The sequence below is a fragment of the Apiospora aurea genome, assembly GCF_038362705.1.
Source record: "Apiospora aurea strain CBS 24483 chromosome Unknown utg000002l_segment0_segment0, whole genome shotgun sequence".
Classification (NCBI taxonomy): Eukaryota; Fungi; Ascomycota; class Sordariomycetes; order Amphisphaeriales; family Apiosporaceae; genus Apiospora; species Apiospora aurea.
The window spans coordinates 2230891-2244082 of record NW_027117389.1 but is presented as its reverse complement, the minus strand read 5'-3'; the positions used below and the strand labels follow the sequence as shown (position 1 = coordinate 2244082).

The 13192-nt window shown below is 55.6% G+C and overlaps 5 protein-coding genes across 5 annotated transcripts; 3 read left to right on the top strand and 2 right to left on the bottom strand.

Annotated features, from left to right (window-relative positions):
- Positions 1–642: 642 nt before the first annotated feature.
- PG986_003083 (kelch domain-containing protein) lies at positions 643–2215 on the bottom strand (the record flags this gene model as incomplete). Its single annotated transcript, XM_066839305.1, has 2 exons — positions 643–752; positions 811–2215. The coding sequence occupies 2 exons, from the start codon at positions 2213–2215 to the stop codon at positions 643–645; spliced, it is 1515 nt and encodes a 504-aa protein (XP_066704369.1).
- A 2213-nt stretch (positions 2216–4428) lies between these two features.
- Positions 4429–6791, top strand: PG986_003082 (FMN-linked oxidoreductase; the record flags this gene model as incomplete). Its single annotated transcript, XM_066839304.1, has 3 exons — positions 4429–4634; positions 4708–6642; positions 6704–6791. The coding sequence occupies 3 exons, from the start codon at positions 4429–4431 to the stop codon at positions 6789–6791; spliced, it is 2229 nt and encodes a 742-aa protein (XP_066704368.1).
- Positions 6792–6911: 120 nt separating this feature from the next.
- PG986_003081 (F-box domain-containing protein) lies at positions 6912–8549 on the bottom strand (the record flags this gene model as incomplete). The annotated part of the gene is made up of 1 exon (XM_066839303.1): positions 6912–8549. One exon carries the CDS (start codon positions 8547–8549, stop codon positions 6912–6914), a length of 1638 nt encoding a protein of 545 aa, XP_066704367.1.
- Positions 8550–9726: 1177 nt separating this feature from the next.
- On the top strand, positions 9727–11129 carry PG986_003080 (uncharacterized protein; the record flags this gene model as incomplete). The annotated part of the gene is made up of 2 exons (XM_066839302.1): positions 9727–9963; positions 9999–11129. 2 exons carry the CDS (start codon positions 9727–9729, stop codon positions 11127–11129), a joined length of 1368 nt encoding a protein of 455 aa, XP_066704366.1.
- An 865-nt stretch (positions 11130–11994) lies between these two features.
- PG986_003079 (uracil DNA glycosylase) lies at positions 11995–13192 on the top strand (the record flags this gene model as incomplete). Its single annotated transcript, XM_066839301.1, has 2 exons — positions 11995–12371; positions 12472–13192. The coding sequence occupies 2 exons, from the start codon at positions 11995–11997 to the stop codon at positions 13190–13192; spliced, it is 1098 nt and encodes a 365-aa protein (XP_066704365.1).

The window sequence follows — 13192 nt, the reverse complement described above, 5'->3', positions numbered from 1 at the left end:
AGAAAAGGGACGCTAATCCTTGGGAAAAAAAGTGATAATTATACAATTCTTTCGGCTCAAATATCGAAGAAAGGGGTATTTCATAACAGATGTCCCGCTATTCCATAAATCGTTAAACGCTTTCCTCCCCCTCAAAACACACAGGAATGCCGCCCCAGAGACATGGTGTATCCAAAATAAAAGAGAACATATGCCCCTGCAAATAACTGGTTGCTACTACTTTTTCGATCTCTGCAAGTCGTGTAGCAGCCGCCCAGATGTTGTTCATAGAGCAGGCGGCGGGGCCTTTCTGTAGTGTTGACTTGACCCCATCGAGCACTTTTTTCCCCTGAGTCCAACACTCTAGGGGTGGGTGGACATCTTAGACAAGGTAATCCAACAGAGACTGCAAAGTTCGGCATTGAAGGGAGCCACGGTTGGAGCTCCTCGTATTCGCCATGTAATCATCGTACTCCAACAATCAAATGATGACGAGCTGACGCCCCGTTCGATGCGCATAAAATGGTACCCAAAAAGGGGCGTCAGCCCCGACTCGAGCTGGGGTTTGCCCAGCATACATCCATCCGTGGTCATCCATTCGACCGAGTCTGCCGACGAACCCCATTATGCTTGCTTCTTCTTTGTCCAACATGACATGACTCATCATACTTCTATGGTGAAATGGCTGATCTGGGAGTAATAAGCATGGACAGCCAGCTCCAGCATCCATACATCACTGAACACTTCGCTGCCGTCGAAGCCGCCGATCACCACTAGGCGACTGTCGTATAGTATGGTGCCGTGGTAACCCCCTCCCGCTAGGCGGTAGACCGTATATCCTCCGCTTGTCCCAAGTCATGGTAACCAGGTTCAGCAGCAAGACGTCGTTGGAATACTCGTTGCCATCGTGACCTCCTATCACGAAGAGGTAAGATCCCACGATGGTGGCCGTGTGCGACAGCCGCCGGAAGGTGATCGGTATGCTCACGGCTTTCCACGTATGGGTGTCCACGTCGTAAACCCACACATCATTGAAGCATTCCCCGCCGTCCGACCCGCCGTAGATGATCAGTTTGCTACCCACCATATTCGCGGTGTGATAACCTCGGGCCTTTGGCCGGTTGTCCCTCGCCGCTGTGCTGTTGGGGTTGCTGGTCGTAGGACTCGAGATGAGCTTCCAGCTCATCTTGGTTACGTCGGAAACGTCGAGTCTCCAGATATCGTTGAGCGCGCGGACGCCGTCGCCGCCTCCAAAGACGTATATGCCGTTCTTGTACAGACATGCCGTGTGCGCCCTCCTCGGACTGGGCGCCTTATCCCCGACAATTTTTGGTCGATGCCACCGGAAGTTGACCGTGTCGAGTACATAAACGTCGTTGTAGTATGCTGGACCGTCGCCACCGCCGAATATGACCAGCTTCTTGCCCACCGCCGTACACGTCATAGCTCGCAGCGGGACAGGGATGTCGCCCACTACATGAGGGCTGCTCCAGTGAAAGGAGTCGGCGTCCAGCACGTATAGCTCGTTGAAGCAGGCCCGAGAATCACAGCCACCGAAGACGTAGACATTGCTTCCAACCAGCGTCGTCGTGTGAGCACGGAGAGGCGTGTGGGCAACCCCTGAGACAGGGGCTCGCGACCAGTACATGCCGGACGCGGGAGCGGCAGGGACGTCAGGCGCCGTCGCGGGATCCTGCAGTGGAGGGAAGGCCATGTAGGGACCACGTGCGCGGGCGGCCAGGCTCGTTTTTCGTGTGGGATTATCTTTGGCCGCGGGGGGTTTGCTGGCAATGGCAGATGTGGAGCGCAAGGCTAACGGTCGTCTCGAATCGCTGTCTCTATTCCGGCCTCCACCCTCTATTGACGAAGCAGCATATATGTCACCCGAGGAGCGCGCGCTGGCGCTGGTGTCGCCATTGGTAGAAGCCGTCTTGAAGACGGGCGTCGGCTGCGCCGGCTGCGGAGGCGGGGCAGCCGCTGCAAACGAAGCCTTGGCTGCTGAAGACTGAGAGCGCTGCCGGATCGAGCTCTCCGAGGCCTTGCGCCGGCTTCCGTGGCTCTGGCTCTTGGAGGACAAATGGCCCGGTGTATGGCTTCGGATGGGGAGGGCGCGGTCATGCGACTCGTCGTGGTCGAAGGCTGGGCCTAGGGCTACGGTGGGAGAAGGAAGCTGGATCTTTTGGGAGCGTACTGTCCGTGTCTTTGAGGATGAGGTAGGACGGGAGGTGTCGGCCATGGTTGTTGATCAGCAAGCTGGGACAGGCGATAGTGACATGTCGTTGCCCCTGAGTGTAAGAACTCGAAAAAGAACGTGTTATGGTCGCAATGACGAGGAGCTGCTAGTGTATCGGTGGCAGCAGGCTGGGGCAGGCTTGGGGCGTTACGAAACACTGTAGCCGGCACGCGACGTCAATGTCAACAGGGGGCTAGACTGCGACAATGCAGGGTCAGGCGCAGATCTCACCCGGGACCCAATTGGAAAAAGGAAAGCAGCAAAATCAAAACGAAGTATTTGACGCCTAATCTGGTGGTATGGAAGAAGATAGCTGCGACTGGACATGGGACAGAAACCGGAAAGAAGGAAAGAAGAAAAAGGAGCATGAACTTTGTCAATGCGTGCGTGGCAGGCAGATAGGTACAGTAGACAGCAACGGATGTGGTCTTCGCGCGTTGGTCTTGGTCTTGGTCTCGGTCTTGGTCTTGGTCTTGGTCTAATCTGGTCCGACCTGACGAGTGCTGCTGGAGCGACTGGAGTACGGTACGGAGCAGCCGTACTGGATGGACACTGGAGCAGTGCGCTGGGCCTGGAATGCAATACAGCTGTGTGTGGTTTTGTTTTGGCTGTTCCTGTTGGTTGGGCCCCTCCTCCAACTCCCAAACCAAAAGGGCGACGAAGAGAGATTGCGGAGACGCTTAGTAGCAGCTGGAACCGCAGCAGACTGCCGACCAGGAGGAATAACGGATACAAGGATGGATGCACTGTGGATTGCGGACGGTTGGTTGAGACATTTGAGGGGACGACGGCCAGGGCAGCAGCCAGGGCAAGTCAGGGACTCAGGGCAGAAGCTCAGGGCCAGCCAGGGCGGCAGCCAGGGGCTTTGCTGTCAATCAGTGAGCGAGTGTCATGTCATGTGCGCTCTGGTCTGCTCAATCAACTGTCAGTACTGGAGCTAGGCAGGTAGCCCGCCCGTAGACAGCTCAGCCCGGTATGGAGCCAGGACACAGGACAGGTACCTACCTATCCGAACCGCAGAGTTCAGAACTTATTAATCCAGCCCAGCCCAGCCCAGCCCACCCCCTGCATGAAGCTGATGTTGATTCCTTCAAGGTTCCTGCCTTCGTCCCATCTACCTGCCTCATGGCTCATGTAGTCGGAGATGGGGGTTGCATTACGGTTCTGGAGTTACAGGAGCTGAACAACGCCCTCGGACTCTGCTCTCGTCGTACACCCCCTCCAGTGTTACATCGAATGCGACTGGGAGTCAAGGATTGGCGGCCGTGCCCTCGATTTGGCCAGGAATCTGATAACTTAGAATGATGAGATTGATTGATTAATAACGAACATGTTGTTGGTCCTTCTCGCTTCCGGCTCCAACTCATGTAACTTGCATGTAATCTGTGCACATGAAATACTACTGTGCACATGCGCCCTATTCATCTGAAGGTGGTCGAGTCCTCCAGCTCATGGAAGTTACGTTAGCAAGTAGGTAGGTAAGCTTGGACTTGGAGGACTGGTGTGTTTTGTGAAGTGACGGCCTCGGAGCTTAAACGGGATGTTCCGAGCACACCGTCACTGGCATCCGACGATGCTAATTTTGCTGATGACCTGCTACATCACAGTCTTGCATCCGCAAGGCACAAAAGTTGGAGGCGAGGGCTTGGGCCGCAGGAAATTAGGATTTGTCAGATCGGGGTCTTGAAGCAAATACTACTTTCACTTGCATATCATATTGATCAATGGAATCCTTGGAGACACTTCTTGGAGGGCAACAACATAGGCCATCAGTACTTTCCCCAAATGCTCAAGCCGTCATTGGAAGTTAACAACATGTTGGTTAGGTACACGTACTCATTCGGAAGGTGGGATAAGGTTGCAGGGCACTGATCGTGCTAGTCAACGCTACGTAGTGCGATCAAATACGACACGGGAGGCGAGTTGCTTGGTTGCTGCGGTGGAAAGGAAAAAAGAATCTGAAGCAGGTACCAGGCCAATTTGAATGGGGCGCATCGACTTGAAACATTATCGATTAACGAGAGGTACCGACCATACAAGGTTTGCAATTACCAGCTTAGTGCAAGTACGCCGCAGACTGACCTACCAGGTGGCAGACCTGAAAATTTATTGACAAAGTTACAGTGGCATAGCCAGCAAGCGTTAGGAGATCTCGGTGCACGAATTATTGAGGCTCTCACACCAGACCAGACACACCCCCTACCTAGTAAATCACCATGGCTAGCGAGGAACCCTCCGACGTAAAGATGGATGATACCTCCTCGTCCGTGAATGGCTCGCTTCATCCCGCCAGCAAGCGAGAAAATGACAACGAGACCACTCAACCTCAAGACGGGACTGAGGGCCCAGCATCTAAGAAACTCAAAACCCTGGACAGCACCGCCGACACCAGGAGAAGGGGCATTGCCGCTATCAAGGCCGAGTGAGTTCCATACAGCCCACAAGGATCTTCACCTACATCAGCTGTATTAGGTACAGTGTACTAACAAGTCCAGGTACCTCATCTCCAATGATATTGCCCAGACTAATGTCGTCGACGACGATGCAGCTGAGGGCTCTATCAGCACCAGCGACCCTGTCAATGGTAAACCAGACCCACGTGGTGATGCCCGTGACAATAGGGACAACGGGAAGAAGGACAAGCCCCGCAAGAAGCAGAAGGGCCAGAACAAGGATCGCCAATATGGTCACTTCTCTGATGCCATCAAGCTTTGCAATAGTATTGCTTATTCAAACGAGTTCTCGCCTAGGGAATGCAAGTTTGGGGAGAGGTGTAACATGAGCCACAACCTGCGCGACTACATGGCACAGGGAAGGCGCGAGGATCTCGATACCCTTGGCGGGAAATGTCCTGTCTTCGAGTCCTTCGGGAGGTGTCCGTCAGGCTGGAAATGCCGTTTTGTCAAGAGCCACTCCCAGGAGATTGAACGTGAAGACGGCCGGAAGGAACTCGTGCTCGACAGTGCTGGTGAATCTTCCCAGCCTTTTTCTGGAGACGACGATGCTACCGACATGCGCCCAGGAACAGTCAACGCCGTCACCAGTGATCAAAAATGGAGCCTCGCCAAGAAGAAGGCCAACCTGGACAAGTCCGACAAATACATTCAGTGGGTCAATGCTGATGCTTCGCGGTCAAGAGACTTCCACAACAAAAAGGGGGGTCCCAGTACCGAAAACCAAGAGGATTTGAAGACAGCTCGCGACGAATTCAGAGCCCAGTTCGTGGAGCCGCCGCTCAAGGCCAGCGAAAAGCGCAAGATCTACTTCGGTCGCGAGACACCAGTGCTTGCTCCGCTGACGACACAGGGCAATCTTCCCTTCCGAAGACTTTGCGTCGAGCTTGGTGCGCAGGTCACCTATTCGGAAATGGCAATGGGTATGCCTCTGATTCAGGGACAGAAGGGAGATTGGGCCCTCATGAAGGCATCCTCGTCTGAAATCGCCCCTCCCCGGTACACACCCTCAGAGAGTTCGATTGTAAAGGGATACGACAACGCAAAGGACCTCAAGTTCGGTGCCCAAATCTCGGCCAACCAGCCCTGGATAGCAATCAAGGCGACCGAAGCACTCACCAGCTTCTTGCCTCATTTGCGAGTAGTTGATCTCAACTGCGGATGCCCTATCGATATGGTGTACTCGACGGGCGCTGGTTCCGGACTCCTTGACGCACCTAATAAGATGGAGCGCATGATTCGGGGAATGAACACTGTTTCTGGCGAGGTGCCCATTACAGCCAAGCTGCGTATGGGCGTCCGTGATGCCAAGCCGAACGCGGCCAAGACCATTGAGAGATTGGCCTTCGGCGGCGAGGAGCAACGCGATTATCTGGGGGCCCCTGGGTGCGCCGCGGTCACGCTGCATGGCCGAAGCCGTCAACAGCGTTACACAAGAAGCGCCAACTGGTCATACATCGCAGAGTGCGCGACCATGGTTAAATCGTACAATCAGAAGAAGGACGACCTGACGGACACTGCGAAGGAGCCTGACGCCAGCACGCAGGCCAACACGGCCGATGGGAGGATGTACTTCCTCGGCAACGGCGACTGCTACTCCCATGTCGATTACTTCGATCACGTTGACAACGCCAAGGTTGACAGTGTCATGATTGCCCGGGGTGCCATGATCAAGCCTTGGATCTTCGAGGAAATTGAAAAGGGTCAGTATCTCGATAAGTCGGCCACCGAGCGGCTGGGCTACATTGAGAAGTTCTGCAAGTTCGGCATGGAGGCTTGGGGCTCTGACGAGCTGGGAATCGGTTTCACGCGGCGGTTCTTGCTCGAGTGGCTGAGCTTCACGCACCGCTACATCCCCATTGGGGTTTTGGAGCACCTTCCTCCCAGCCTGCAGGAACGACCGCCGGCGTACCGTGGTCGCAATGAGCTCGAGACGCTCTTGGCGAGTGATAACTACAAGGACTGGATCAAGATCAGGTAAGCACGCACCTCACCACTAGAAACTCTCGAATAACCAAATGCTAACCCCCAAATTCAGCGAGATGTATCTTGGCCCGGCCCATCCTGGTTTCAATTTCCAGCCGAAGCACAGGTCCAACAGCTACGAGATGGAAGCAGAGGGTTAAAAGTCGGTCGGGTGCCATGTATAATGAACGGCACGGCCTTTGTATTATGTCATTTGCTCATGAGGTAGATAAAATCCAGGCTAGTCAAGTCATCTCGGAGTTTCAGGATATGGTCTTCTTCTATACACCACCAAAACCGTAGCTCTTCACGCGACTAAAGTAGTAAGCCTTGTCGTTTTTCAGCTCGAAGGCGCCCCAGTCGTCCGTCAGCCGGTTGTAGCTCCAGAAACCCTTCCAGACCAGCTTGTTGTTGCGCGCGCCCTTGCCAGCGCTCTTGAGGGCCAGGTCCATGCGGTACTCGTATTTGGGCCCGACGGAGCTTTCCGTCTCGACGAACAGGTCGCCCTCGACCTCGGCGAGGTCGATGTCGGCGTCGGGGTCCTTGTCGAGCGCGGGGCACGACAGGCGCCAGCGGCCCTTTCGGGCTTCGGACATGACCGCGGTCGGCAGATGGGCCATGGCCTTGTTCTCGTGCTGGCGGGCGAGCTCCTTGGTGAGGTTGTGGACCACGTCGGCTGGGTCGGCGGTGGTGAGCAGGCTGATGACGGTGCCGTCGCGGAAGAAGCGCAGGTAGCGGTAGTAGGTCACGATGTGCACGGGGCTGTTCCAGGTGATCTGGTTGCCGGTCGAGTGGCCCTGCCGGATGTAATTGACGGTGCTGATGTAGCAGCCGTTGAAGCGGATGCGCGGGCGGCGGCGCCACATGTTCTGCCACGAGGACGCGTACAAGCTGCTCCGCACCAACTCGAGCGTTGTGGCCTCGGCCTCGGCCCTCTGGTGGCGCCGCAGCTCCTCGAGGCTCAGGAGGTTCTCGGCGTCCTCGAGCGTCGTGGGGCCGTCGCGGCTCAGGTCCTCCCAGGAGATGCCCCGCTGGAAGTGGTAGACCATGGCGCCGAAGCCGAATTCTTCGCCGAGACTGACGCGGCGCCAGATGCGGTCCTCGGTGGCCACCAGGAAGGCGAAGCGCTTGCAGACCTGCGACAGGCGCACAAAGTCGGCAATGTCCAGGATCGCCACGTCCCGCAGGATATGGACCAGGATCTCTTCGGGCAGCGCGGACAGAGGTGAAGGCGGGGCCGGCATCCCTTCCACCTCCGGCGGCGCGGGTTGGATGCTCAGGCCGGCGAAGCTGGCGATGAGGTCAGGTAATGATAGAGGGGGTCCATCTAGGGAATGGTGGGCAGTATTTGGGACCGTGGCGGGTGCATTGGACGGGTTGGTGTCTGCTGCCGTGTCTGGAGCTGGTGCTTGTTGCTGCGGCTGCGGCTGCTTTCCCCATCGGCCTGGGAAATGCTTGTCTCGATAGGCCTTCTCCACATGATTGTCCAACCTGAAAGCGCGACGGTAGAGATGGAGACTGTCACCAAGTTTGCCGGCGGACTCCTTGTCCACGGCCCTTTCGTAGAACTCAAGAGCCGTTTCTGGCTCTTTCTCAAGCTCTCCAGAGCCCTTCTCGAACGCTGCCAGTGTGTTAGGGGCTACCGGGCCAGCCGGCTCATCAAACGCCTGGCCCCTGGTGAGGTCGTCATCGTCTTCTTGGTGCTGGTGCGATGCAATTTTGGAGGCAATTCTTGGGTTCGCAGACGGTTCATGCTTCCTAGAAGGAGGGACTCTAGATGACGATGACGAAGCCGCCTGGGCCTTCTGAGGACGTTGCTGCTGTTGCTTCTGGGTGCTGCTGCTGGTGGCGGCCGTGTTCCTAGAACGCGCCACCTCGGCTCGCCACTGTTCTCTGAAGTTTTCTAATTCGGACTCCATATTGTGCCGCTTTGTAATCCCAAGATCAGGTTTGCTGTCTATAGATCCTACTGGCCCGGGGTTCTATGAGCAGTTCTTCGAAACACCTTATAAATCCGAGCCCGTAGTGGAGTCGTCCGGCATGAGAGTCACCCGGCGAGGTGCTGACGATAGGAGCTATGTATGTTTACCTTATCGGCCCCAGAATGATTATATAATCACAGCTTAGACTGGCGCTAAGGCACGGAGATTGATAACTCGCGAACCCGGCAACTTCCTGCTGCTGGAGAGATTGATAAGATCAGGTGTAGACCGTATTCCACTCAACGTTGCTTGGCCGTGATGCATCAATTGACAACAAGTCGTACATACTGTTTTGCATGCACATACCTTGGTACTTTTCTGTACTGCTGCTGCTAATATTTTCTAGACTGGCCTATTTCCGACAACATGCACCCGAAAGTACTGGCCGCTGTCGTAGCACAGGCACTATCCAAACGGGGGGGTATTGTATTGGATGGGTTCTCCAACCGATTGATTGACGGATGACATCATGACAGTGCTTGGATTGCTCCTCCTGATGATGGGCGAGGAGACTAATGAGGAGGGATCTCCAGAGAACTATGTACTGCGTAGCAATGTTTTTTGTTTTGTTTTTGTTTTTGGTTGGTTGGAGAAATATAACTCTGAAGCCAAAGCCAATCTGTTCCAGAGTGCTTGTTCCCTTTACCAATGGCCCTGTGTTGTTGCGGAATCCATTCGACAGATGTAGAAGAAGAGTTGCCACCAGCCCTGAGCCCTGCCAGAATCCCGTTAGTCAGCGTGGCATATCCCATCCCCCGCTGATACCCGCGCATCCAGGCCGGCGGGTCCTCTCATCTCGGGGTTCCTGCAAGCTGCACTGCGCTGCGCAGAAAAAAAAGTCTTGGCCCGAATTCCCGCCCTAGTACATGACGGCCTGGGGAATTCAGTCCGCAATCGCTCTGGAGGTCTGGACTATCACCGTCCTTGACCCTTTTCGCCATTGACTGCCTCGCTCGCCCCCCCCCACACCTCTCGCCTCTCACCTGAGCGACTTTGCTGTTTGCTCTTTCTTCCTCCGACACAAAGCCAGATTGTAAAGCGAACCTCCTTCCTACAATTGCCCTGCGACTTGACGAAGCGACCTTGCCCGGACAACCCGGGGGTCGCCCACACAATGAGTAACGTCACTCAGAGCCTCAGTAGTGGCCTGAATCACGACAGGTTCGCAGGCCATTCACGGCACCCCGAAGATGCTTTCGTTGGTCCGACAATGGTCTCATCTCAAGACGACGACCCGGGCGCGATTGTCGAAATCACCCCCGGCCAAAAGATGCTATCTGCCATTTCCGGCAGCTTGCTCACGTCCATGCTGAGTGCGTTTCTGCTGTACAACCCCATGCGCAAAACTCGTGTGCTAATTCGGAATAGTGACGCCTCTTGACGTAGTGCGCGTCCGGCTGCAATCCCAAGTCTCGCCTCAACCGCAAGCTTACACGGCCGATTTGCAAAAAACTCGCCATCTCAACACCGAATGTCTTCCGCCCTTCCAACTTAGGCGTCACGGCTTGCTGCCGGGAGGTGTTCTTCATGAACAACAACGCCGAAGCGTGCATTGCAACAAATACAGGGGCGACGCAGGTGCCCGGCGATTGCGCAGTGGAACATGCGCAACGAAGAACCTTCAACTCCACCTTCGACGGCATCAGGAAGATCGCCCGCAATGAGGGTATCACAACTCTCTGGCGGGGTCTTTCGCCGACACTGGTCATGGCCGTGCCGGCCAACATTATCTATTTCACAGGCTACGAATGGCTCCGGTACAATAAATCGAGCCCCATAAATAAGGTCAGCTCAGACACCACAGCGCCCCTCTTCGCAGGGGCAACGGCCAGAGTGGTTGCAGCTTCGGCTATCAACCCGATCGAGCTTTTCCGCACGCGTCTTCAGGCGTCGCGCGGATCCAGTGCGACAAGTGCTATGGCCGAGACAGTAACCGGCGTGAAGGACATGGTCGCTCAACATGGCTATCGCTCCCTCTGGCGTGGCATCACCTTGACGTTGTGGCGCGATGTGCCCTTCTCTGGGATGTACTGGTTCGGATACGAGACCATCCGAGGGAAACTTACAGACATGCGGGAAGAGCGCCGCGGTCGGTCGGTTCTACCAGAAGATGGCTCGAAAACACGAGCTCGCAGCCGGTCACAGAGCAGGGAGAACCATACGGCAACCTTTATGGATAGCTTTGCCGCAGGTGCTGTGTCGGGCGCCTTTGCGACTATTGTCACAATGCCCTTTGACGTTGGCAAGACGAGAACCCAAGTCTTCCGGGATGGTTCTAAACAGGCCGCGACCGGAGCAGAAAACTTGGCACCCGAGGAGCAATCCATGTTGCGACTACTCCGCCATATCATCGCCACCGAAGGAGTGTCGGGACTATGGAAAGGCTGGTTCCCGCGCGTCCTCAAGGTCGCGCCCTCGTGCGCTATAATGATCAGCAGCTACGAAGTGGGCAAGCGAGCATTTCGTGGCATGAATGAAAAGAAGGCCAAAGAGCAACTCGGGCGCGAGACCCCCTGAAACACCAAAGGATTTCCACTCATACCTTGATTTTGTTGCATTAGCAGGCGTTCATTCAGGCCTTATTTTTTTCACACGATACCTACATCAGAAGCGTGGAGGGGCTTGCGCCTTGGAACCAAGAAGTTGAAATAGATGTCGGGAACGCGAGTATTCCGGATAGATGATGACTTCATAGACGGGTCATTTTGGCGCCCGTGTAACGATACGATAGTAGAGATGTTTTATGTTTGTATACTAGCCAGACCTCAAAACCCCAAGCAGGTACCTCGCCTAGCAATTGAACCGCTCCAATGCCTAGTTTCCCTGATGAACATTCTCTGTCAGTACCTACAGTCCAGCTCGCAGTCCTTCACAATACTTGGTGACGCAAATATTCTGTCTAGGTAGCTTGGTGGTGGCGGCGGCACCTTATGCAAGCACTTTAGCTCCGTTTCGCGTTTCGCACACGAACTCCACGTCGCGTCCAGAACGCGCTCTGACGTCGAGAATCCCAGTACCACTTTAGCAGCTACGTGTTGCCGTACCTACAACCTCCCATTTTCTCCTCTTGCTACGATCCAAACCCACACACCGCTTTGTCCAAACTCAACGGCCGTTTCTCTGTTTCTCCAGATCCAATTCGCAGTTTCGGTTTCAGTATCTACGATCCTCGGCGTCTGCCCAAATAAGCCAATTCAAGATTGCTGTTTCACGTGTATATCGACGTTTTCCCGTCTCATTCTGCTCCTCCTCGCCCGACCCTTACCGATACCCACAGGGCCGTATCGTTTCTCCACGGGCACTTCCGCTACGGCCCCGTTCTGCTCCAGAGAATAATTATACTCTCCGTCCTTCAATCTCCAGCTTGCACATTACCACCACAATGTCGGCATTAAAACGAAAGGCCGCGGCCGCTACAGACGCCAACAAGAAGTCGAAGCCCAATGCTAGCATCACATCCTTCTTCGGGGCCCCCAAACCCGCTGCCACCAATGGCGCTTCTTCCTCTTCGGCAGCAGCAGCAGCTGCTGCCCCCGAGCCGCCGGCACTCAAGTTCGACAAGGCCAAGTGGGTGGCTAGCCTGACGCCAGAGCAGAAGAAACTTTTGCAGCTCGAGATCGATACCTTGGACGTCAGCTGGCTGGCTCACCTGAAGGACGAGATCACAAGCAAGGAGTTTTTGGATCTCAAGCAGTTTCTTGACCGCGAGAAGACTCAGGGCAAGAAAGTGTTCCCGCCGCCAGAGGATATCTACTCATGGTATGTTGCTACCCTCCCGCGACCTCTCTCTTTCCTGGCTGGTACCCTACCACATCATCACACACGACAAATAATTAACACGATCCTCTTCACTCTCTAGGTCCCGCCATACCCCCTTCCATACCGTCAAGGTTGTCATCCTGGGCCAAGATCCCTACCACAATGTTAACCAGGCGCACGGTCTGGCCTTCTCGGTGCGGCCTCCGACGCCGACGCCGCCCTCGCTGCGTAACATGTTCATCGCGCTGAAGAAGGACTACCCGTCGTTTGTGGTGCCGGCCAAGAACGCGGGCCTCTTAACCCCCTGGGCCGACCGGGGCGTGCTCATGCTGAATACGTGCCTCACGGTGCGGGCCCACGAGGCCAACTCGCACGCCAACCGCGGCTGGGAGCGGTTCACGCAAAAGGTCATCGACCTTGTCGCGGCCCGCCGCACTCGGGGCGTTGTCTTCGTAGCCTGGGGCACCCCCGCGGGAAAGCGCGTTTTGAAGGTCGACCAAAAGCGCCACCTTGTCCTCAAGTCGGTCCACCCCAGTCCCCTAAGCGCGCCCCGCGGGTTCTTCGACTGCGGTCACTTCCGCAAAGCCAACGACTGGCTCGCCACGCGCTACGGGGCTGGGTCGGAGATCGACTGGGACTTGACTCCTAAGAAGGCGGCCCCGGTACCGGAAGCCAAGGCTGAGGGCAAGGATGAAGTCAAGACTGAGGGCAAAACTGAGGGCAAAACTGAGGGCAAGACTGAGGAAAAGGCCAAGGGCAAGGCCGAGGAGACGGATGAGAAGGAGAAGGAGAACGTCGTCCCCCTCCTGCCGTCGTCGTAG